Genomic DNA, 23,190 nt, shown 5'->3' with positions numbered 1-23,190 from the left:
CAATGGGAGGACAGAAGCAGCATTGATAACACCGCTATACAGCTGTGCCTTTAAACCAGCCTACTACTGAAGCGGCACTAATGTGGAGCTGGTATTTTAAGTGCAGGCCGGTGATGCAGTGAGGATCGATTGGCACTGTGATAAATGCATCTGAATCTGCAGGAGGGCATTAGTACTGTATTGTCTTAAGATTTCAGATCTGTCCTTACAATGGATTTCCCTTTCGACCTGAATGCGCTTTTCCCCGAGAGAATTACAGTACTGGATAACAACTTGAGTGCTGGTCGGAAAGCGCATGGGAGGTAATGTATGTTTTAATGTGTGCTGGGAGAAATGGGTGTATAAGCTGTTTGCAGCATGCTCTGAGTCTGCTTTTGTCTTGTGACAGTGGTTCAGACAGTTGTGGATTGTACATATGCTGCTACCAGAGGGGGGTTTAGGGTGTTCTTTTATTAGGCTGAATGTGGCATTTGGTCCAGGTCATCTTTGTCATCTGTTTCCTTTAATGATAAGCCTATTGCTGTATGTAGAGCTTGACGTCAGAGGATGCAAATGCGGCCCTGAGTCAAAAACAAATCTGACATTAATCTGCCATTGGTTTAATCTGAACACTGCTGGTTCAGCAAGACAGACCTGGGCTTTACTGTAATTACACTGTAGGAAATCACACCATGCTATAAATATATAGATAGCTTTTTTTATAGTAATAATGGATAAACATTTATTTTTTATTTAATATAATTTTTTTTTATAATAGTACAATAAAATGTTTTATTTTTAAATTTTATTCTTGCACTTAAAATGCTATAATGCATTATAAAGACAATTAAAAAATAAATAACAAATTATATATAAATAACAATAATAGTTACACTACCAGTCAAATGTTTTTGAACAGTAAGATTTTTAATGTTTTCCAAAGAAGTGTCTTCTGCTCACCAAGCCAAAGTACAGCAAAGACAGTACAATTTTGAAATGTTTTTATTATTTAAAATAACTTCTTTCTGTCTGAATGTATTTTAAAATATAATTTATTCCTGTGATTTCAAAGCTGAATTTTTCCTATATTCTAATTTGCTGTTTAAAAAAACATTTATTATTATTATTATTATGTTGAAAAGTGTTGAAAAGTGTTTTCTTTGATGAATAGAAAGTCACATCACACCATGCTATAAATAGATAGCTTTTTTATAATAATGATGGATAAACATTTATTTTTTATTTAATATAATTTTTTATAATAATACAATAAAATATTTTAAATAGTAAAAATATTTCGAAATTTTACAGTTTTTGCTATACGTTGGTGAGCAGAAGAGACTTCTTTAAAAAACATTAAAAATCTTAGTGTTCAAAAACTTTTGACAGGTAGTGTACACATTTAAAGTTGAATTTCTTTTTTGGTAAAACAGGCCAAAATATTGATTCTAGTCCACTCAGATGCCCTTTAGAATAGTATTTCCCAGCCTTTCAGACTCCAAGACCCTCTTTTGTCCAAAACAATATTCAAAGGCCCTCGTATTAAAAAAAGAAATAAATAAATAAATAAAATGAAATAAAGTATGTGTCAATTTAATGTTGTATCTTTTTTTTTTTTTTTTTGCATTTTAATTAGGATTATATTAGTATGACTATTTACTGGAGCCATTGCTCTACATACCATTTGAACAAATCATAATTTCACAGCTGTGATGTAACAGCAGCTTATTGGCTATTTAGAAAAATAGGTCAAGCCATTTAATATGTCTCCACCCAAATGTTTTAATAAGAAATACCTCTACACAGGACAAAAACAGCATTTCATGGGGTCTTCATTTGTATATCAGCATAACAGCCATTGAAACCCATTAAAATGCGACCCTGGACCACAAAACCAGTCTTAAGTAGCACTGGTGTATTTGTAGCAATAGTCAAAAATACACTGTATGGGTCAAAATGATTGATTTTTCTTTTATGCCAAAAATCATTAGGATATTAAGTAAAGATCATGTCCCATTAAGCTATTTTGTCAATTTTCTACTTTAAATATATCAAAACTTAATTTTTAATTCAACTTTCAATGCGATTTTTCTCAATATTTAGATTTTTTTTTTTTGCACACTCAGATTCCAGATTTTCAAATAGTTGCATCTCAGCCAAATATTGTCCGAGCAAACAGTATATCAATGGAAAGCTTGTTTATTAAATGATGTGTAAATCTCAGGGGTGTGACGAGATCTCGTGGCACGAGATCTCGCGAGACTCCGATGTGTCCCGCGAGATCTGACTGGTCTCGCGAGAACGTGATGATATCATGGCAAAACATTTTGCAATGTTTACATTAGGGCTGCGCGATAAATCGAAAGCGATTCTAAGGCGCGTTTAGTGAATGAAGCCGGTACTTTGATTAGTAGTAAATCTCCATCACGTGCGTTCAGCTGCGTTCAGCTGGAGTGTTCAGAGGCGTAAATCACTGACAAGCTACGCCAATTCGCGCTAAAAATCGCATTCGATTCGATTCGATTTTGAGCGCGATTAGGCGTAGCTTGTCAGTGATTTACGCCTCTGAACACTCCAGCTGAACTCAGCTGAACGCACGTGATGGAGATTAACTACTAATCAAAGTACCGGCTTCATTCACTAAATGCGCCTTAGAATCGCTTTCAATTTATCGCCCAGCCCTAGGCTGCATGACTAATAGTTATAAAAATATCACGATCTCTATTCAAACACCCATGCGATCTTATTCATGAATGACTGTGATTCAGCATTGTCTGTTACAACTGTTTCACGCGCTCCACTGACGCTTACCATGTGAACGTTATTGAAGACATTCGAATCTGCATTCTTACTGCTGTGGTTTCAGAAAGCAACACAAACAGTCTTTTTAACCACATAATCATCATCATGTCTTTGTTACAGACATTTAAATAACATAAGTACTGGGATAAAAGCTTATAGTTTGGATATACACACTTATTGTCTACAGTAGCGATCAAAAACGAAAGTATAACACGTATGTAGAGTAACGTTTATTCTCTTCACCAGGAGAGGGCGACAACTGCACGTTTAAAAAAATATTTGTCATTGAATTAAACATTCAAGAGATTCCAATAGTGAAAGTCTTTATTAATTGATACACGGGCTCCTTCATTTTTTTAGTTTTTTTTTTCAGACTTAAGCAATGAACATTATTTCAGAACCAATAGTAAATTATGTCATTTTGTTTAATTTTCTAATCCTTTTTTTCTTCAGAATCGTGATCTCCAGTTTATAAAAGAAAATTGTTTTTCAGTTTACCCAGAATCATGCAGCATTTTTATTACTGCATATAATTCATTAAAATATAAGTTTAATTTCATAAAGTACAAGGTCATATCAAAATGCACCTACATTTATTTATTTATTTTTTTGCATTTTGTGTTTTTTGTTGAATAAAATACTATTGTCCCCTATATATTTCATCATTGAGGATTTATTTAAAAAAGTTAAAAAATCTCGTCTCGTCTCGTTCTCGTGAGCCCAAAATCTCGTCTCGTCTCGTCTCGTCTCGTCTCGTCTCGTCTCGTCTCGTGAGATAAGTGTCTCGTCACACCCCTAGTAAATCTCAATTAAAAAAAGACCTTTATGACTGGTTTTGTGGTCCAGGGTCATATATATAATTCAAACTTGTAAACCGAACAGTTATGCTTTGTAAAAGTGTACGCATTCGTACAGGAATCATAAATGCTAATTCACATTTTCTCTTCTCTATGCGTGAAATTCTTAACATACTGTACCTGCTTTTTGTTCTCTAGACCAGATCCTGTTCTTCAGATCAGCACAGTTATAGATGAGCTGGGCAAAGCCTCCTCTAAGGTACTAATGACTGTCTTTTGTCTCTTTTTGAGCTTCCAGATGTCATTCAATGTCAGTTTCAGTCTGTCATTATGTCATGTGTGTGTGTTTAACTCCTCAGGCCCAGCAGCTGCCTGCTCCCATAACCAGTGCTGCAAAGCTCCAGGCCAACAGACACCATCTCTACCTCCTGAAAGACGGAGAACAGAACGGGTTCGCTCACTCTCTCTATCCCTCCCCCAGCCTATGCTTCAGATTTAATCTATTTAGATGTCAATGCATCTGACCTCTCTACTTCCTGTTTTTCCATTTCCATTACATATAAACACATCCACTTGTACTGTTAATAACAATCTTTGACTCCCTCTTCCTGTCTTCTGCTTTACCAGCGGGAGGGGTGTTATCGTTGGATTTCTGAAGGTTGGCTACAAGAAGCTGTTTTTACTTGTAAGTGTTTGCTCATTATTGAGTTGGTGGTTGAGATGCATCAGTGCTTTACAGTATGTTGCAATTGCATCCAGGACCAACGGGGGGCGCATTTGGAGACCGAGCCATTATGTGTGCTGGATTTCTATGTGACAGAGACACTGCAGAGACATGGCTATGGGCTTGAACTCTTTGACTTCATGCTGAAAGTAAGCGGCCTGATTTATTAAAGGACTAGTTTATAGGAAATGTTACTTAGTCTCGTTTCAATCCCAACCATGACTTTCTTTTTTGCGTGGAACACAAAAGATGATTCAAAGAAAGTTTGCGCTGCTCTTTTCCATACAGTACGAACAAAAACTAGGACAAGCAACAAAAAGCACTGTAGAGGTATCATAAAGTGGTCAATATAAAAACAAACTCTGAAGGTCTGAAGTATCTTCTTTATTCCTAAAGTAATTCCTGAAGTAATTCTTTATTCCCTGTGTTTCCTTTTATGCGGAAAATGCAAATATAATTGCGGAATCCAGTCATAAAAATTGAATTTACTGTAAAAAAATGCAGAATGTCATGGAACTTGACAAAATTTGGATGAATAAATCAAAAGTAGGTTAGTACACTTAAATCAAAACTCAATATAAACTAGTGTCTGTAAATATTTAGCTGCAAACATGATATTTAAATATGTTCTCCACGTTTCTGTGTGAATGAATGGAGCAGACGTGTGGTTTTGTTTACTACACACATACTGAAGCATGCATGACGCTCAATATATGAGTACATGAACACATGAACATAATGATCAGAGATGCTCTGAACGGCCCCTTATGAGCATTTTACAGATTCTTCTGAGAAAAAAACTATCGTTATATTAAATACAAACAGAAACTTAAAGGTCTTTACAGCAGCCTGTCAAAATAAAAGTTTGGTTTAACTTAAAAGTGGGAGAAATATATTATTGAATGTGATGGTAGTGCTACTGCTAATAATAAAATTATTATCAAAACATAGTTTTTAAGAAATATTTGCTAGATAAAATTATTTACCAGAATTTTTTTTTTTTTTTTCAAAGATTTATTTTCGGCATTTTTTGCCTTTATTGAGATAGGACAGATCAGAAGTGACAGGAAACAAAGTGGGAGAAGGATGGGGAGCGGGATCAGGAAAGGTCCTCGAGTCGGGATTCGAATACGGGACGCCCGGAGCGCAACGGCGCTGTATGACGGCGCGCTGCCCACAAGGCTATCGGCGCCGACTATTTACTGGAATTTAATTATCATATCGAAACATAGTTTTTAAGGAATATTTGCTAGATAAAATTATTTACCAGAATTTAGTTATCAAAAACAAAACAGAAACTTAAAGGTCTTTACAGCAACCTGTCAAAACAAAAGTTTGGTTTAACTTGAAAGTGTGACATTAATATATTACTGTATAATGTAATGGTAGTACTACTGCTAATAATAAAATTATTATTAAAACATAATTTAAGGAATATTTGCTACATAAATCAATAGATTTATCTAAAAAAATAGAATTTTGAAAAAATTTAAATACACAAAAATTTGAAATAAATAAATTAACACAAAAAAAATGTAAATAAATAAATAAAATGGAATTTGGGAAAAAAATAAAACAGATTATATAGAGCCCTACATATTCAAACAATTTTGAAAACAGTATTTTTGAATAATAATAATAATAATAAAATATTTTTTAAACTGAATTTGAGGGAAAAAACACGTAATACATAGGGCCTCATTCATTAATTTTTATAGTTAATTTTTATAGTCTAAAAAAATTAAAACAGAAAAAATGGATTCCCAAATTAAAAAAATAAATAAATAAATAAATTTGGAAAAAATAAAACGGATTTTATAGGGCCCTACATATTCAAACTATTTTGGAAACACAGTATTTCTGAAGAAAATTATTTATTAATAATTAAGCAAATTATTATTATTTTTAAAAAATAAAATCAATTAATTATAAAAAATAAAAATAAAAAAATTAAAATTAAAAATTGGTTAAAATAAAGCTGAATTTGAGAAAAAAAACTAAAAAGGACCTAAAAACTAATTAATTTCTGTTAAATTGCGTACATGTCATGATTGCAATTAATTAGACATGCTTTTTGATTAATATTTGTTTTAAATTAACCGTTAAATCTGAGTCTACAAATATTTAAACAGAAAAATTGGATTCCAGAAAATAAAAAAATTGAATTTGGGAAAAAAATAAAACAGATTTTATAGGGCCCTACATATGCAAACAAACACATTATGGAATACACATATATTATATTTGGAAACACATTATTTTTGAAGAAAAAAAAAATTAATAAAAAAAGATTTGATTGAAAAAAAAAAAAAAAAAAAAAAAAAAATATATATATATATATATATATATATATATATATATATATATATATTTATCAAAGCCATTAATTAGAGATGCTTTTGACTATAGCTGTTAAAATAAAATAAAAAAATAATGAAAATTAATTTGGTCAAAATAAAGCTGAATTTGAGAAAAAAAAACACGTAATTCATAGGGCCTAAAAACCTTTAATTAAATGCTGTTCATTTGTGTAAGTGTCATGATTGCAATTAATTAGACATGCTTTTTGATTAATATTTGTTTTAAATTACCATTAAAACTGGGTCTAGAAATATTTAAACAGAAAAATTAGATTCCAGAAAATAAAAAAAAATTGAATTTGAGAAAAAATAAAACGGATTTTATAGGGCCCTACATATGCAAACAATTTTGGAAACACAGTATTTCTGAAGAAAAAAAATAAATGAATATTTTTTATTAAAAAAGATTTGATAAAAAAAAAAAAATATATATATATATTTAAATCAAATCAATGAATTAGAGATTATATTTAAATATTTAAACAGGATTTCTAAATTAAAAACAGAAAAAAACAAAATGTAAAAATAAATAAAACTGAATTTGGGGAAAAAAATAAACCAGATTTCATAGGGCCCTACATATTTAAACAATTTTGGAAACAAAGTATATCTGAATAATAAAAATAATAATAATAATAAATTATTTATTTAATAAAATCAATTCATTGGAGATGCTTTTGATTATGAAATCATAAAAATTCCCAAAAAATGATGGAAAAAACAGAATTGAGTAAAAATAAAGCTAAATTTAAGAAAGAAAAAACCTACGTAATTCATAGGGCCTAAGAAAACTTGATTAATAATCATTGTCTTGATTGCATTCGTTTATGTGTTTCAAACAAAAGTACAAAAGTGCAAATAAAATTCAAGCGCTATGGTGAAGGGTAGGATTTTTGTTAAAATACTTGCCTTTTATTTAGATTTCCATTAAATACATTTTTTAATGAATTTAACATTTTGTTTCTCTGACGAAGCTGCCATACACACAGAATATAGCGCATTAGCCATATGGACTGCTCCAGTGCAGTTTTTTGGAGTTTTTGAAGCTAGTTTGGAAAAGAGCAGCAGGAACCTTTTTCCAAATACCTATCTTTGTGGTTTCCAGAAAAACACAAAAGTAAACAATGACAGAATTTTCACCATTGGGTGAACCACTTTTTCTTATTATCTCAAAAGTTAGTGTAGTGACCCATTTGTATTTGCTACTAAGTAAACAGTCCTGTTTGTAACCGTGACTCATGTTTTCCTGTCCTGATCATACTCTCTTAATTGAACAGCACAAGCGGGTGGAGCCTGAACAGATGGCGTACGATAGACCTTCTCCTAAATTCCTGTCATTTTTAGAAAAGCACTGTGATCTCAAGATCAGTGTGCCTCAGGTATGACCCACCTTTAAATGAAATGCATGATCACAGCCAATCTAAGCACGTTTGGTATTATGTGCAGTGGGAGTTTCTTCCTTTACAGCTAATTGCGTCACAACCAGGTTAGGAGGACACGATGTTACGCTTCTCAGAAATCCAAACTGTAACCCGGTTTGTATTTAAAACAAACTAGATTACACTACTTGATGAAATGATTTCATCAGATACCATACTAAGATGTAATATGTGCATGACGTGTGAGCGTGTTTATTTGCACACAATACAATGGTCCTTTCCATGAATAATTAGGTGTGTATATGACCATTGCAAAACTTGATTGTTATGATGTTATAATGCCTTAATTTCTTGACTTGTCACACTTGTTCCTCTCAGGTGAATAACTTTGTGGTGTTCAGTGGATTCTTCCACAGTCGATCAGGTAATGCCTGACTGCATCAATGTTCTTCTGTGGGTTTGGAATGTTGTTCTGGATCTGTGCCAGTGTTCAGTGTTCTCTCAGGACAACAACCTCCCTTTCGCCTCATTATAGTACGTGCACTGCAGCACTGTAATGAGATTCCTCCGCTTTTTATTCTTCTTTTCTTCCTCAAATTTCTGCTAGTAATTCAGCTCGAGCTACTTACACCGTACAGAGTCCGCTCAAGCTACTATCGGGCAGTAACAAGGAAATACTGGCCAGAAATATTTCTTTTGGACATGCAAAATAAAATAATGTATTTTGCATCTTCAATAATTGAAATAAATCTGAAAATAAAATATAAATGTTAGAGGAAAAACCTAAAAGTCAAAGTAAAAAAAGTACAAAAGAAATACAAAAATGACTGAATTTAGAATTTAAACTAAAAATGTGACCCTGGACCACAAAACCAGTCATAGTTTTTTTTTTTTTTTTTTAATTTTCAAATAAATAAGCTTTCCATTGATGTATGGTTTGTTAGGATAGGACCATGTTTGGGAAAGATATAGATATTTGAAAATCTGAAATCTAAGGGTGCAAAAAAACCTAAATAATAAAAAATGGCCTTTTGAAGTACAAAAATGAATTTAGAATTTAGCACTAAAATTATTTTAATCTTTGCTGTTATTGTTAACCAAAAAACTATTGAAAATCATTTTCATTCATTGAAATAAGTCTGAAAATAAAAAAAAATATTAGAGGAAAAACTTAAAAATAAAAGTTGAAATACATTTAGAAGCAATTTTGAAGTACAAAAATAACTGAATCTAGAACTGAAATAAAATCTCAGATGTTACCCTGGACCACAAAACCAGTCATAAGGGTCAATTTTTTTAAATTGATTAATCGCATCCAAAATATATATTTTTTTATATAATATATGTGTGTGTGTGTTGTGTACACTGTAAAAAATGCTTTTTTTTACTTAGATTTTTAGTCTTGTTTCTAGCCAAAATATCTAAAAATTCTTAAATTAAGAAGGATTTTCTAGACGAGTAAAAATAATTTTCTTGTTTCCAGAAAAAACAAAAAAATTAAGTGGATTTTTGGTTAGAACAAGCAAAATAATCTGCCAATGAGATAAGCAAAAAAAAAAAAAAAATCTTATTTCAAACAGGAAACACAATTATTTTTCTTACCCCATTGGCAGATTATTTAGCTTTTTTCAAGCAAAAACACACTTAATTTTGACATGTTTTCATTATTTTTACTCATCTAGAAAATCCTTCTTGATTTAAGAATTTTTTGATATTTTGGCTGGAAACAAGAGAAAAAATCTAAGTAAGAAAAGCATTTTTTGCAGTTTATATTTATTATGTATATGTAAATGCACATGCATGTATATATTTAAGAAAAATATATTTTGTTTATATTTTTAATATATTTACATACAATGTCAATTATATGAATATAAATCTAAATATATGTTGTATGTTTGTGTCTTTATTTATACACATAATAAATATAAACAGTACAACACTCATATATTATATAAACAAAAACCTTTATTTTGGATGCGTTTAATCGTGATTAATGTGAAAATTTGATGTTTATCTGCTTACCCCAGGTCATCCAAGATGTAGGTGACTGTTTCTTCAGGAGAACACAACAAAGATTTTTAACTCAAACCGTTGCGGTCTGTTAGTCACATAATGGCAGTGAATTGGCACCACGCCTTTGAAAGTAAAAAAAAAAACAAAAAAAACATGCACAGACAAATCCAAATTACACCCTGCGGCTCTTGACAATACATTGATGTCCTAAGACATGAATTGATTGGTTTTTGTGAGAAACTGAACAGTATTTATATCATTTTTTTACCTTTGATACACAGCCACGTCCATCTGTCCTGAGCACGCACTCAGCAACCAGTGCGTTACCTGTGTACACGCTCTGGTGTAGTATACGCAAACACCGTAAGGGGAAATCAGTGAAAAGTCCCGGATGAGTTTATGCAAGCAAATGTAATCTTTTAGCTTTAAATCGGTTTGAACAATCAGGATAAGCGCAAGTAATTACCATTTTGAATAGCCGCTATACCCACAATCTCTGTGCACTGTGTAAACAATGAGTGTCATATACATGCGACAGATCGCTTCCGCCATTTGTGTATACTATGCCAGAGCGCGTACACATGTAACGCGCCGGATGCTAAGCTCGCGCTCAGACAGATGGACATAGCTGTGTATCAAAGGTAAATAATGATAATAAAAAATACTGTTCAGTTTCTCATAAAAACCGATCGTTTCATGTCTTAGGACATCAATGTATCGTCACGAGCCGCAGGGTGTAATTTGGATTTGTCTGTGCATGTTTTTTTTTACTTTTAAAGGTTTGGTGCCCATCCACTGCCATTATATGACTGACAGACTGCAACGGTTTGAGTTAAAAATCTTCGTTTGTGTTCTGAAGAAACACAGTCACCTACATCTTGGATGCCCTGGGGGTAATAATAATAATAATACAAAAAAGCAATTAAAAAAAAAAATAATTTATTTAAATCATATGACAGTGGGATTATTTAGTTTATTCCCTGTCTCTGTGTAAAACTACAACTGTCACAAAAATGTCATAGCGTAGTTATTATTAGTTTCCCTTTCATCTTGATGGCTTTTGTTAGACATAAAAACATTTTTTTTTTCCGACAACTGATAAGGATCACTAAATTCACTTCCGTAACTCAGAGTTAGACTATCGTTCTTATAATTAGACTTGTATGTCATGTTCCATATATAGTTATCAGCAACTAGTGAGTAACTGTTTCTTTAAAACCTTAACAATATTCGTTTGCTGCCTTGGAAACATTTCACAATTAATGAAAGAAAAGTATGTCTTTGTTGTGCTTGTACACAATCCTCACAGCTGTTTTTTGAAATACTTTTGTTGTTTAATATTTTTAGTGCTTCTATATTTAAATCGAGTGTACTTCCTGATCTATATTTATAAAATGGCATGTCTGATAAAAACATTTCCAATGCATTTACTTATGTGTATAAATGACTCACTGAACCCAGATCTGGGCTGTTTATTGTTGGTAGTTGCCCTAGACTGCGTTTAACATTCAAACAGCTCAAATCATTCATTGTTCAAGTGCTTTTGTCTCATGAAATCCACCCAGGAACACCTCCTTCCCCTTCGACGGATCAGGGGATGTACAGATTTTTGTAAGGACATTGAATATCTACTGTTTCCCTTCCCTAACCTGCCATCACCCACTTATCACTCCCTTATAAAATACTTATGGTTTAGGAAAGAGTCTACTCACTATAGACTCTTCCTTTTGCACTCATAACCTTTGTCCACATAAATCAGTCCGACAACTCGCTTACAAACTCCACTCCCTTGCTGTTCCCCCTTAAAATCCAATTATAGATAAGTGCTATATGTTTTCCCCAAAGTGCAGTGGAATGATAATCGATATATGCATTATGCCCATGGATATTTATGGATATGAATATCTATGAAGAGTGCATTGTGTGCTATTTAACTGCTTGCTGAACTCTTAATCTCTACCGGTTGTTTCTGTTGGCTCTTTCTGACCACAGTGCTCTTTATTTATTTATTTTTATTTACAGCGGTCCAATTGAGAAAAGTTCTCCCAAAAAAGCCAGAGGGAGAGATCAAACCGTATTCTCTAATGGAAAGAGAAGGTGGGTTACTCATAGGCTCCGTGTCGTATTTTTAACCGTCTGGGACAATACAGATCCTGGTAGCTGACATTTACACCAACTAGCTGAGTACTGACATCATCCAGCCGCTGAAATAAATAGTTTTAGCTGGAAACAGGCCTCCCATTATTCATTAAATGTCTTGATTTGGTCCATCAGTTACTTCAGAGTTCTTAGGAAAGAGCTATTTCAGTGATCACAGGCATTTCGCAAGGAGCAAGTACTCTCATTCATAGTTTAGGCATATTAGGGTTGTAATTAAGGGACTGTGAGTATCCAAATCCATGTATCAGTCCAGATGCCAAGTGCGTAGGTCTCAAGGTCGAACAAAAAAGTTTTCTTATTCAGAGCCAGTTTTATGAGTCAGTTCTTTTTAGAGATTCCAAAGCATATAGGACCATTGGTGTAGTCTGATTGTCTAAAAATGATTCTAAGGAATCGATTCTTTTTAGTGAGTTAAAAACATAAACATAAAAACAAAAAAGTAAACTCTTGTAATCAGATTCCTGAACGAACGACTCTTATGAGTCAGTTCTCTTTAGTGATTCAAAAACATATAGGACCATTGGTGTAGTCTGATTGTCTAAAAATGATTCTAAGGAATCAATTCTTTTTAGTGAGTTAAAAACAAACCTGAATGCAAAAAAGTAAATAAGTATAATCAGATTCCTGAACGAATGATTCTTGTGAGTCAGTTTTTTAAGTGATTCAAAAACATATAAGACCATTGGTGTAGTCTGATTGTCTAAAAATGATTCTAAGGAATCGATTCTTTTTAGTGAGTTAAAAACAAACCTAAATGCAAAAAAGTAAATAAGTATAATCAGATTCCTGAACGAATGATTCTTGTGAGTCAGTTTTTTAAGTGATTCAAAAACATATAAGACCATTGGTGTAGTCTGATTGTCTAAAAATGATTCTAAGGAATCGATTCTTTTTAGTGAGTTAAAAACAAACCTAAATGCAAAAAAGTAAATAAGTATAATCAGATTCCTGAACGAATGATTCTTGTGAGTCAGTTTTTTAAGTGATTCAAAAACATATAAGACCATTGGTGTAGTCTGATTGTCTAAAAATGATTCTAAGGAATCGATTCTTTTTAGTGAGTTAAAAACAAACCTAAATGCAAAAAAGTAAATAAGTATAATCAGATTCCTGAACGAATGATTCTTGTGAGTCAGTTTTTTAAGTGATTCAAAAACATATAAGACCATTGGTGTAGTCTGATTGTCTAAAAATGATTCTAAGGAATCGATTCTTTTTAGTGAGTTAAAAACAAACCTAAATGCAAAAAAGTAAATAAGTATAATCAGATTCCTGAACGAATGATTCTTGTGAGTCAGTTTTTTAAGTGATTCAAAAACATATAAGACCATTGGTGTAGTCTGATTGTCTAAAAATGATTCTAAGGAATCGATTCTTTTTAGTGAGTTAAAAACAAACCTAAATGCAAAAAAGTAAATGAGTATAATCAGATTCCTAAACGAATGACTCTTATGAGTCAGTTTTTTTAAGTGATTCAAAAACATATAAGACCATTGGTGTAGTCTGATTGTCTAAAAATGATTCTAAGGAATCGATTCTTTTTAGTGAGTTAAAAACAAACCTAAATGCAAAAAAGTAAATAAGTATAATCAGATTCCTGAACGAATGATTCTTATGAGTCAGTTTTTTTAAGTGATTCAAAAACATATAAGACCATTGGTTTAGTCTGATTTAAAAACAGAATTAAAAACATACAACATAACTACTGTAGTCTGATTCCTGAACTGATGACTTTTATGAACCAGTTATGAATAAAAAACATACAGTTTAACAAGTGTAGTCTGATTCCTGAACCAATGACTCTTATGAGTCAGTTCTTTTTAGTAATTAAAAAGGATATTGGAGTAGTCTGTCTAAAAATGATTGGAATCAATTCTTTTTAGTGAGTTAAAAACATGAACATAAAACAACATTACTCGTGTAGTCTGATTCCTGAATGAATGACTTTTATGAACCAGGTACATTTAACCAATCAAAAGCCTCGTTCAGACTGTCAGTCCAAATCCAATTTTGTCCATATCTGGATAGAATCGGAATCAGTGCTATCGCAATTGTTCAAATCCGATTTGTGTGTCCATAAGCATTATCGGCAAATCAGATTTCTATGGTTTCTATGGCAATGCCGTTGCGTTGTAATGTCAACGCTAAAATCGACAACAACAGCGATACAGTTTGCAAAATAGATGTTGTCTTGTGATATGACAACGTTGCTGTCACGCTGGATTATATTCGTCTTCTAAAGCAGCGGCAGGAAGCTGGAATGTGCAACTTTATTCTGTGCTACCGTCTCCGCTGGTTTCCAAACCCAGAGGAGCATATACTAGTTGTATATTGGTTTTTTTTCCGCTTGACTTGCAGTTCGCAACAACACAAGCTTGTTTCTGCAAAGACGTTTATGATGTTTTCCACAAAAATGTCTGACGTGTTTACGTTTTACGTGGCAACGTGAAAAAGCTTTGCCAAATCCTATGTGACCATTTCCAGGAATCCGATTTCATGTGGTTTGTTGCTGTTCAGACTACCTAAATATGATCGGATTTCGATCGGATTTGCATACAAATCGGATTTGTGTTGACAGTCTGAACGGGGATAAAAGCACACTACACAATCAGTTCTGATTTCTGAACAAATTCTTTTTTAGAGATTCAAAAACATACAGCACAAACAGTGTAGTCTGACTTCTGAACAAACGACTCTAATAAGTCACTAATTCATAAGCAATAGAACCGCATTTCACTTTTTCTTATATAAATTCCTTAAAAGTACTAAAAGAACAAATGGAGCTGTTAAGGATACAGTAAGAGGAATTATAATTCATAAATCTTTATGATTCCACTTCCTCTCTTCTGCAGTGGTGCGGGAGGAGCAGAGGGCTCTCCCCTGGCCGTTCGTTCGCCCCGCGGGTCCCCCCCACTCTCCCCCTCTGCTTCCGTCATCTCCGCAGTCCCGTTCGCTCAGTGTGGGATCCTCCCCCAGCCGGGCCCCGCTCCGCCCCGCCGCTGCCCCCGGGCTCCAGCAGGGTCAGACCCCCTCCTCCCAGCTCAACGACAGCTGCAGGGCAAAACGCACCAGGTACATCTCAACCACACCTCACAGCCAGTTACGACATACTCCAGTCTAAATCCAGCACTTTGCTTGCAAATATTTACATTGCATCCTCTTCGCTTTTTCCATCTGGGGCTTATTTTGCCGGCCGAGAGCATTCGCTCTGTGGTAATGAAAGCGAAGAGACACTAAGATCGTTCATGTTCACTATGAGCCACTTCCTGTGTTAGATGAGTGCACGGTCGACTTGGCGGCAGGAATGTGAATTCAGCTCGTTAGTGCATCATTAGTGTATCACTGTGTACTGCGTAAAGGTCAGATACGCGGTCTGTTTATTCTTCTAACACATAAGCGGCCTTGACCACTTTCTTTTGGAGAATCGCTAAACATTTCTCCTCCTCTCCTCTCCTCTCTTCTCCTCTCTCTTTCTTCTTCTCCTTCTTTCATCTCCGATTATGACATGCTCGTTTTATGCATCGACTTCCCCAATTCCGACACGCTCATTTTGTTGTCAAACCCCTCACCTTATTTGATGAGTTTTAACTTTTGTTTCCTTTTAACCACCTTTTTCTCATTCTCTTACGCTAGCTCTCTAAATAGATCTAGGCTCAGCTTTCATTGACCCTCAGTCTTTAACGTCTTTGTCTTAAACTTCTTAGCTAGTTCTAATTTAAGAAATGGTTCACCCAGAAATGAAAATTTCCTGAAAATGTACTCAGCCTCAGGCTATTCAAGATGTAGATGAGTTTGTTTCTTCATGGGAGCAGATTTGGAAAAATGTAGCATTACATCACTTGCTCACCAATTGATCCTCTGTAACAGTAGCTACAGTTGAGAAAAATCTCGCTTTCAGAATCGGCAAAATGGTAATTATTTTACCAAAACAAGAGGGATCATACACAATGCATGTTATTTTTATTTAGTACTGACCTGAATAAGATTATTTCACATAAAAGATGTTTACATACAGTCCACAAGAGAAAATAATAATTGAATTTATAAAAATGACCCTGTTCAAGAGTTTACATACACTTGATTCTTAATACTGTGTTGTTACCTGAATGATCCACAGCTGTGTTTTTTTTGTTTTTTTGTTTAGTTGTAGTTGTTCATGAGTCACTTGTTTGTCTTGAACAGTTAAACTGTCCGCTGTTCTTCAGAAAGATTCTTCAGGCTCCACAGATTCTTTGGTTTTTCAGCATTTTTGTGTATTTGAACCCTTTCCAACATTGACTGTATTATTTTGAGATCCATCTTTTCACACTGAGGACAACTGAGAGACTCATATGCCACTATTACAGAAGGTTCAAATGCTCAATGACGCTTCAGAAGGAAAAACTATGCATTAAGAGCCAGGGGTGAAAACTTTTGAACAGAATGGAGATGTGCACATTTTTCTTATTTTGCCTAAATATCATATTTTTTTAATTTAGTACTGCCCTTTAGAAGCTATAGAAGTTAGTTACATGTTTTCCAGAAGACAAAATAAGTTAAATATACCCAGATCTTCAAATTTAATGCTTGGTTTTTCCTTCTGGATCATCAGTGAGTGTTTGAATCTTCTGTAATAGTTGTATATGAGTCCCTCAGTTGTCCTCAGTGTGAAAAGATGGATCTCAAAATCATACAGTCATTGTTGGAAAGGGTTCAAATGCACAAAAATGCTGAAAAACCAAATTTGTGGGACCTGAAGGGTTTTTCTAAAGAACAACAGACAGTTCTCATGACTCATGAACAACTGTAACTAAACAAAAAACACGGCTGTGGATCATTCAGGTAACAACATAATATTACGAATCAACTTTTAAACAGGGTAATTTTTATAAATTCAACTATTATTTTCTCTTGTGGACTATATGTAAACATGTGAAATATCGTATTCAGGTCAGTACTAAATAGACAATAACATGCATTTTGTATGATTCCTCTTATTTTGGTAAATTAATTAACATTTTGCAGATTCTAAAAGGGGGTGTAAACATTTGACCTCATCTGTAATAGAGGAGCCCTATCTCCATGCTATTTCATAATATTCATGCTTTTATCAGCTGTGTGGACTCTCATTATGACGGCACCCATTCACTGCAGAGGATCCATTGGTGAGCAAGTGATGTAGTGTTAAATTTCTCCAAATCTGTTCTGATGAAGAAACATCTACATCTTAAATGGCCTTATTTTTGGGTGAACTATTGTTTTGAAAAGACAGTTCATCCAAACATGAAAACTGATGTCATTTTTTACTCACACGTTTGTTATTTCTTCTGTGGAACTCAAAGGGAGAGTTTTAAAGAATCTTCAAAAGAACGGTGTGAAGATTCTGCAGAATTCTATTTAGATTCACAGATAAAATAACAGCCTACGTGTGGAAAAGAGCTTGACGATTACGCCATGACGGAATTTTTCATCGTTTGACTGATCTAAAACTTGTACGATTTTCCTTTCTGCCTTGTGAGTGTATGAACGATATGATTGCCTGTAAAATGATTTGATAATACACATTTGTAATTAAATCGGAATCTCTTTTGATCTTTTCCGTACCCTTTCCAGTAAGGAGTGTTTTAGATAATAGAATAGAGTTTTTACAAATCAATTTACTATAGTGTTAACCCTCAACTGTCAAACATCCTCTGTCCTGAGCAGCAAGTAATAAAAGTTGCCGATTAAAAAAAATAAAATAAAAATAGGTGGTATTATTTAATTACTTGACTTGTCAATGAATTAATTACTGTTTTACAGATTATGAGATGCTATGTTGTAGATTCTAGACTTGATGGTCAGGATCTACTCAGGACCTTGGTTTCAGTTTTGTTTAAAGGGATAGTTCACCCAAAAGTTAAAATTCTGTCATTAATTACTCACCCTCATGTTGTTCCAAACCCGTAAGACCTTCATTCATCTTCAGAATGCAAATTAAGATAATTGTGATGTAATCCAAGAGCTTTCTGACCCTCCATAGACAGCAATGCAACTGACACGTTCAAGGCCTAAAAAGGTAGTAAGGACATTAATTAATTGGTCCATTTGACATCAGTGGTTCAACTGTAATTTTATAAAGCTATGAGAATACTTTTTGTGTGCAAAGAAAACATAAATAATGATTTTTTTCAACAATTTCTGCTTTTCCATGTCAGTCTTCATGGACTGACTATAGTATTGATTTTCCTTACTACCTTTCTGGACCTTAAACGTGTCAGTTGTGTTGCTGTCTATGCAGGGTCAGAGAGCTCTCGGATTTCATTAAAAATATCTTAATTTGTGTTCTGAAGATGAACAAAGGTTTTATGGGTTTGGAACGACTTGAGTAATTAATGACAATTTTTTTATTTTAATTTTTGGGTGTGCAAAAGTTTGCGGTTGGTAAGATTTTTACTTTTTTTTTTATAGAACCTGTTATGCTCACAAAAGTCATAAAATGCTGTAAAAGCGGTTTTATTGTGAAATATTATTACAGTTTATAATATCTGCTTTTTGTAACATAAGTTTACTTCCACTTTTGATTAATATAATGTTTCCTTGCTGAATATATATATATATATATATATATATATATATATATATATATATATATATATATATAAATCTTGCTGACCCCAAATTTGTGATCTGTAATATTTATGTGACCCTGGACCACAAAACCAGTCAATAAGGGTACATATTTTGAAATTGAGATGTATACATCATCTGAGAGCTAAATAAATAAGCTTTCAATTGATTTATGATATGTGTTAGGATATAACTATGTTTGGCCGAGATACAACAATTTGAAAGTCTAGAATCTGAAGTTGCAAAAAAAATCATATTGAGAAATATTGAGAAAATCACCTTTGAAGTTGTCCAAATAAAATAAAAAAGTTCTTAGCAATGCATATGACTAATCAAAAATTAAGTTTTAATGTATTTATGGTAGGAAATTTACAAAATATCTTCATGGAACATGATCTTTATTTAATATCCTAATGATTTTTGGCATATATAAAAATCTATCATTTTGACCCATACAATATATTTTTGGCTATTGCTACTTAAGACTGGTTTTATGGTCCAGGGTCACGTATATGAAAACTAAATGACGTCATATGAGACATGCACAAAATTGTGATAATGAAATGAACACTCGCAGTCAGGGTCAGAAATTAATGAAAGCTTGTGGCAAAACACCATAAATTCAAGACAAGGAGGCAAAAAATGCCCGTGCACAATTAAACAATGTATTACGACTGTTACGTTTAAAATTAAATGTGAAAATTAATAAAAAAGTGTCAATTCGTGGAATTACATTTAGATTCGCTTACTTCATCAGATTGTTTTTACATGCTGTTTTGTGCAGCGCTGAGCCTTTTAACCAAACGTGTTTCTGTTGAACTTAGAAACACATTGGCCAATCAGAGGCACTTAGATTAGTCAGCGCTGAAAACGCCGGAGCTGTTGCCGAGTGCACACATTTGTGAATTCCTTCATCATAAACAACACAGTGCAGATAAGATGTAAATAATAGATTAATTTCATCGCTTCAGTGATTATAACGGGTGTTTTTGCATAACTTGGGCTAGACTAGACGGATCAACATGTTGGTCTGTGAAGCCAGAATGTGACGTGCCCAAAATGAAACAAAAACCTTTATATGGTTTTCTATATCGATGTTAATGATCATTATTACAGTACAAAGAGCAATAATCTACAATAATGGTTTTTGTCGTAATATTGCAGCCCTACAGTTGAGGTCAAAAGTTTACATCCCTCTTTCAGAATTGGCAAAATGTTAATTATTTTACCAAAATAAGAGGGATCATACAAAATGCATGTTATTGTTTGTTTAATACTGACCTGAATATATTTCACATAAAAGATGTTTACATATAGTACACAAGAAAAAATAATAGTTGAATTTATAAAAATGACCCGATCGAAAGTTTACATATGCTTGATTCCTGTCTGCTGTTCTTCAGAAAAATCCTTCAGGTCCTACAAAAAAAAAAAAAAAAAAAAAAAAAAAAAAAAAAAACACAGCTGTGTGTAGTATTAAGAATCAAGTGTATATAAACTTTTATAAATACAATTATTTTTTCTTGTGGACTATATGTAAACATCTTCTATGTGAAATATCTTGTATGCACATTTTGTATGATTGCTCTTATTTTGGTCAAAATAATTAACATTTTGTAGATTTTGAAAGGGGGTGTAAACTTTTGACCTCAACTGTATGAGCTCCTGATTTTTCATGCAGAAGTTAGATAGAATTTTAAGCAGTCTATTGGTACTAACAACAGTTTAAAATATTGATTAAAGTAATTGGGTAAATTTAAGTATTTGACATTAAAGACAACATATGGTTTTTATAGTAAGAAGGTAATTATAAAAATTTCCCTCACAAATGTTAGAAATGCCCCTGGAAATTAATTCCAGGGAGCAAATATTCGCCATTAATGGACATTTTAATGGTTAATTTCTGACCCTGCTAACAGTTTCTCCAGAAAGGTATCTGGATACAACCACACTTTAAAAAATGCTTTTGATAGCATTGTTATTCCGTTAGATAACAAAAATAAATAATCTTTCCAAGCAAGGCATTTAACAAGAATAGAAGTTTGTTTGGCTTTCAATGATAAAATAATAGATATCATGTTAAACACAAAGAGTTATCTGTATACTTTCTGGTAGTCAGACATTACACTGCAGTTAACAAGATGAACTAAACTCTTCTAGAAACCTGTCTGAATTACAGTACATGCGTCCACTGAAATGCCAGTTCTATCAGTTAAAAGGTTAAAGTACAAAATGGCTTCTGAGAAACGCTTGTAGATCAAGTTGCCACATCCTTTGATATTTTAAGACTTGAAATATCAACCATTGCATTTAACTGCAACTCTGATGTCTGAAAGAAAACCAGACATTAAAGGAGAAACTCACTTCCAGAACAAACATTTACAGGTAATTTACTCACCCCCTTGTCATCCAAGATGTCTTTCATGTCTTTCTTTCTTCAGTCGTAAAGAAATTGTTTTTTGAGGAGGACTTCTATGGGGCCTGTGAGTTTGAACTTCCAAAATGCAGTTTCAATGCAGCTTCAAAGGGCTTTAAACGATCCCAGCCCGAGGAAGAATGGTCTTATCTAGTGAAACGATCAGTCATTTTCTAATTGACAATTTATATAATTTTTAACCTCAAATGCTCGTCTTGTCTAGCTCTGCGTGAACTCTGTGTATTTCGTTTCAAGGCAGTTAGGGTATCGAAAAACTCCCATCTTATTTTCTTCTCCAACTTCAAAATCGTCTTACATTGCTGTTTTACCTTTTTTTTTTTTTGGTAAAGGGCGTTTGATCTTCTTTGCATGTTCACTTTGTAAAAACTTCGGTACTTCGGTCGGTACTTCTGCAGCGATTTAGGACGATTATGAAATTGGAGGAAAAAAATGAGATGGGAGTTTTTCAACATACCCTAACCGTCTTGAACTGGAATACACAGAGTACACGCAGAGCTAGACAAGACAAATATATATAATTGTATATAAATTCACTTAAACTGGTTTCTTCTGTGCCCTGTCATTTTAGATGGCACTTTTCCTTTCAACTTCTTTGTTCCTCTTTCAGAATAAATACCTACAAAACAGTCAGGAAGCAGACAATATGTTATTAACATTAGGTTCAGTATTTGAGACATCTAAACCATTCTCCCTAAAAAACGCCTCTCTTCTAGAGTTGAGAAACATCTATTATATCTACATGTAAAATGCAGGTACTCAGATTGTTAGAATGTTTACCTTTAATGAACTCCAAAGCTCTGTCTGTCTCATCCTGGTAATGTTAGTCCAGATTTAATATGTAATATGCTGCTAACAGGCCAGACAGGAAGTTGGACTGGATTACCCTGTAAAAAAAACAGCATGTGCTGGTTAGGTAAGTTTTGATGCTGGGATGCTGGTTTTAGCTGAAATAACAACTGTGGTAAGTGACTTGCCCGTTGAAGAAAATCCTGCCTCTTTAGATTTGAAATATACAGCAATATGTTGTATGTTTGCATTAAACCACCACATGACCCCAGAATGCATTGCAGTTTACAGCAATATGCTGTATTATAAGAAAAACGACCCGCTGCTGTAAAATATTGCTGTAATTTTTACAGCAATTCGTTACAGTGTAACTAATGACAATTAATGTCAGAAAATGCCAATCCCAGCCAAGGAAGAACGATCTTATCTAGAGAAACGTTTGGTCATTTTCTAAAAAAGACAGTTTAAGACAGTTAGGGTTTGTCGAAAAACTCCCATCTCATTTTGTCCTTTTACTTTAAAATCGTCTTACATCCCTTTTTTCCTTTTTTTTTTTTTTTGGTAAAGAAGGGCGTTTGATTTTTTTTGCATGTTCACAGAAAATGAGATGGGAGTTTTTTACACCCGTTAATCGGCGTGTGACAACACTGGTATTACCGGTATCACCGTGGGAAGGGTTCGCTAGGTAGTTCGTTAGAGATTTTCCTCTTTTCCACACTTTTCTTAGCTTTTAAATAGCTTGGGAATGCCTGTTCGCATTTTACTTTCAGCCGAATTAACGGCAATTTGTTTGAATTGATTGAATGGACAACTACAAAACAGTTCGACAAACTCACTTACGTTAAACATAGAATGATTAATGTTTTAAAGGGGTCATCGGATGCCCATTTTCCACAAGTTCATATGATTCTTTAGGGTCCTTATGAAAAGTCTATAATATACTTTGGTTAAAAATTCTCAATAGTAGTGTAATAAAACACCCTTTTACCTTGTCAAAATCAGCTCTGCAAAAAATCAACTCATTTTATTGCATGGTACCTTTAAAATGCAAATGAGCTCTGCTTGCCCCGCCCCTCTCTGATGTGGGATTATGAGCCATAATGTTTACTTTAGCTGCGTTTAGCAGCGAAACTTGCCAACAAGCACATTATTAAGAAAGGCT

At 33.4% G+C, this 23,190-nt stretch overlaps 1 protein-coding gene across 6 annotated transcripts in view; it reads left to right on the top strand.

Moving 5' to 3' along the window:
- The first annotated feature begins 6 nt into the window (after positions 1–6).
- The window catches only part of atat1 (alpha tubulin acetyltransferase 1), a 31,289-nt gene continuing 8,105 nt past the window's right edge, over positions 7–23,190 (top strand). For 2 of the 6 annotated variants that reach the window (XR_012339887.1, XM_073821339.1), the window contains exons 1-10: positions 7–302; positions 3,777–3,837; positions 3,938–4,029; positions 4,206–4,263; positions 4,338–4,451; positions 7,940–8,041; positions 8,420–8,465; positions 11,623–11,668; positions 12,080–12,154; positions 15,070–15,289. Coding sequence is in view for 5 of the 6 variants with exons in the window: in XM_073821339.1 (XP_073677440.1) it covers positions 211–302; positions 3,777–3,837; positions 3,938–4,029; positions 4,206–4,263; positions 4,338–4,451; positions 7,940–8,041; positions 8,420–8,465; positions 11,623–11,668; positions 12,080–12,154; positions 15,070–15,289 (906 nt within the window). In the remaining variant the exon portion in view is untranslated. Of the gene's footprint in view, positions 303–3,776; positions 3,838–3,937; positions 4,030–4,205; positions 4,264–4,337; positions 4,452–7,939; positions 8,042–8,419; positions 8,466–11,622; positions 11,669–12,079; positions 12,155–15,069; positions 15,290–15,850; positions 16,896–23,190 lie in introns of those variants that run through there. The other 4 variants (XM_073821338.1, XM_073821340.1, XM_073821341.1 and 1 more) reach the window with 3 other exon arrangements.

This window comes from Garra rufa, chromosome 17, assembly GCF_049309525.1.
Source record: "Garra rufa chromosome 17, GarRuf1.0, whole genome shotgun sequence".
NCBI classification, from domain to species: Eukaryota; Metazoa; Chordata; class Actinopteri; order Cypriniformes; family Cyprinidae; genus Garra; species Garra rufa.
Note: the sequence above shows the minus strand (reverse complement) of the source record. Positions and strands in the feature narration are given on the sequence as shown.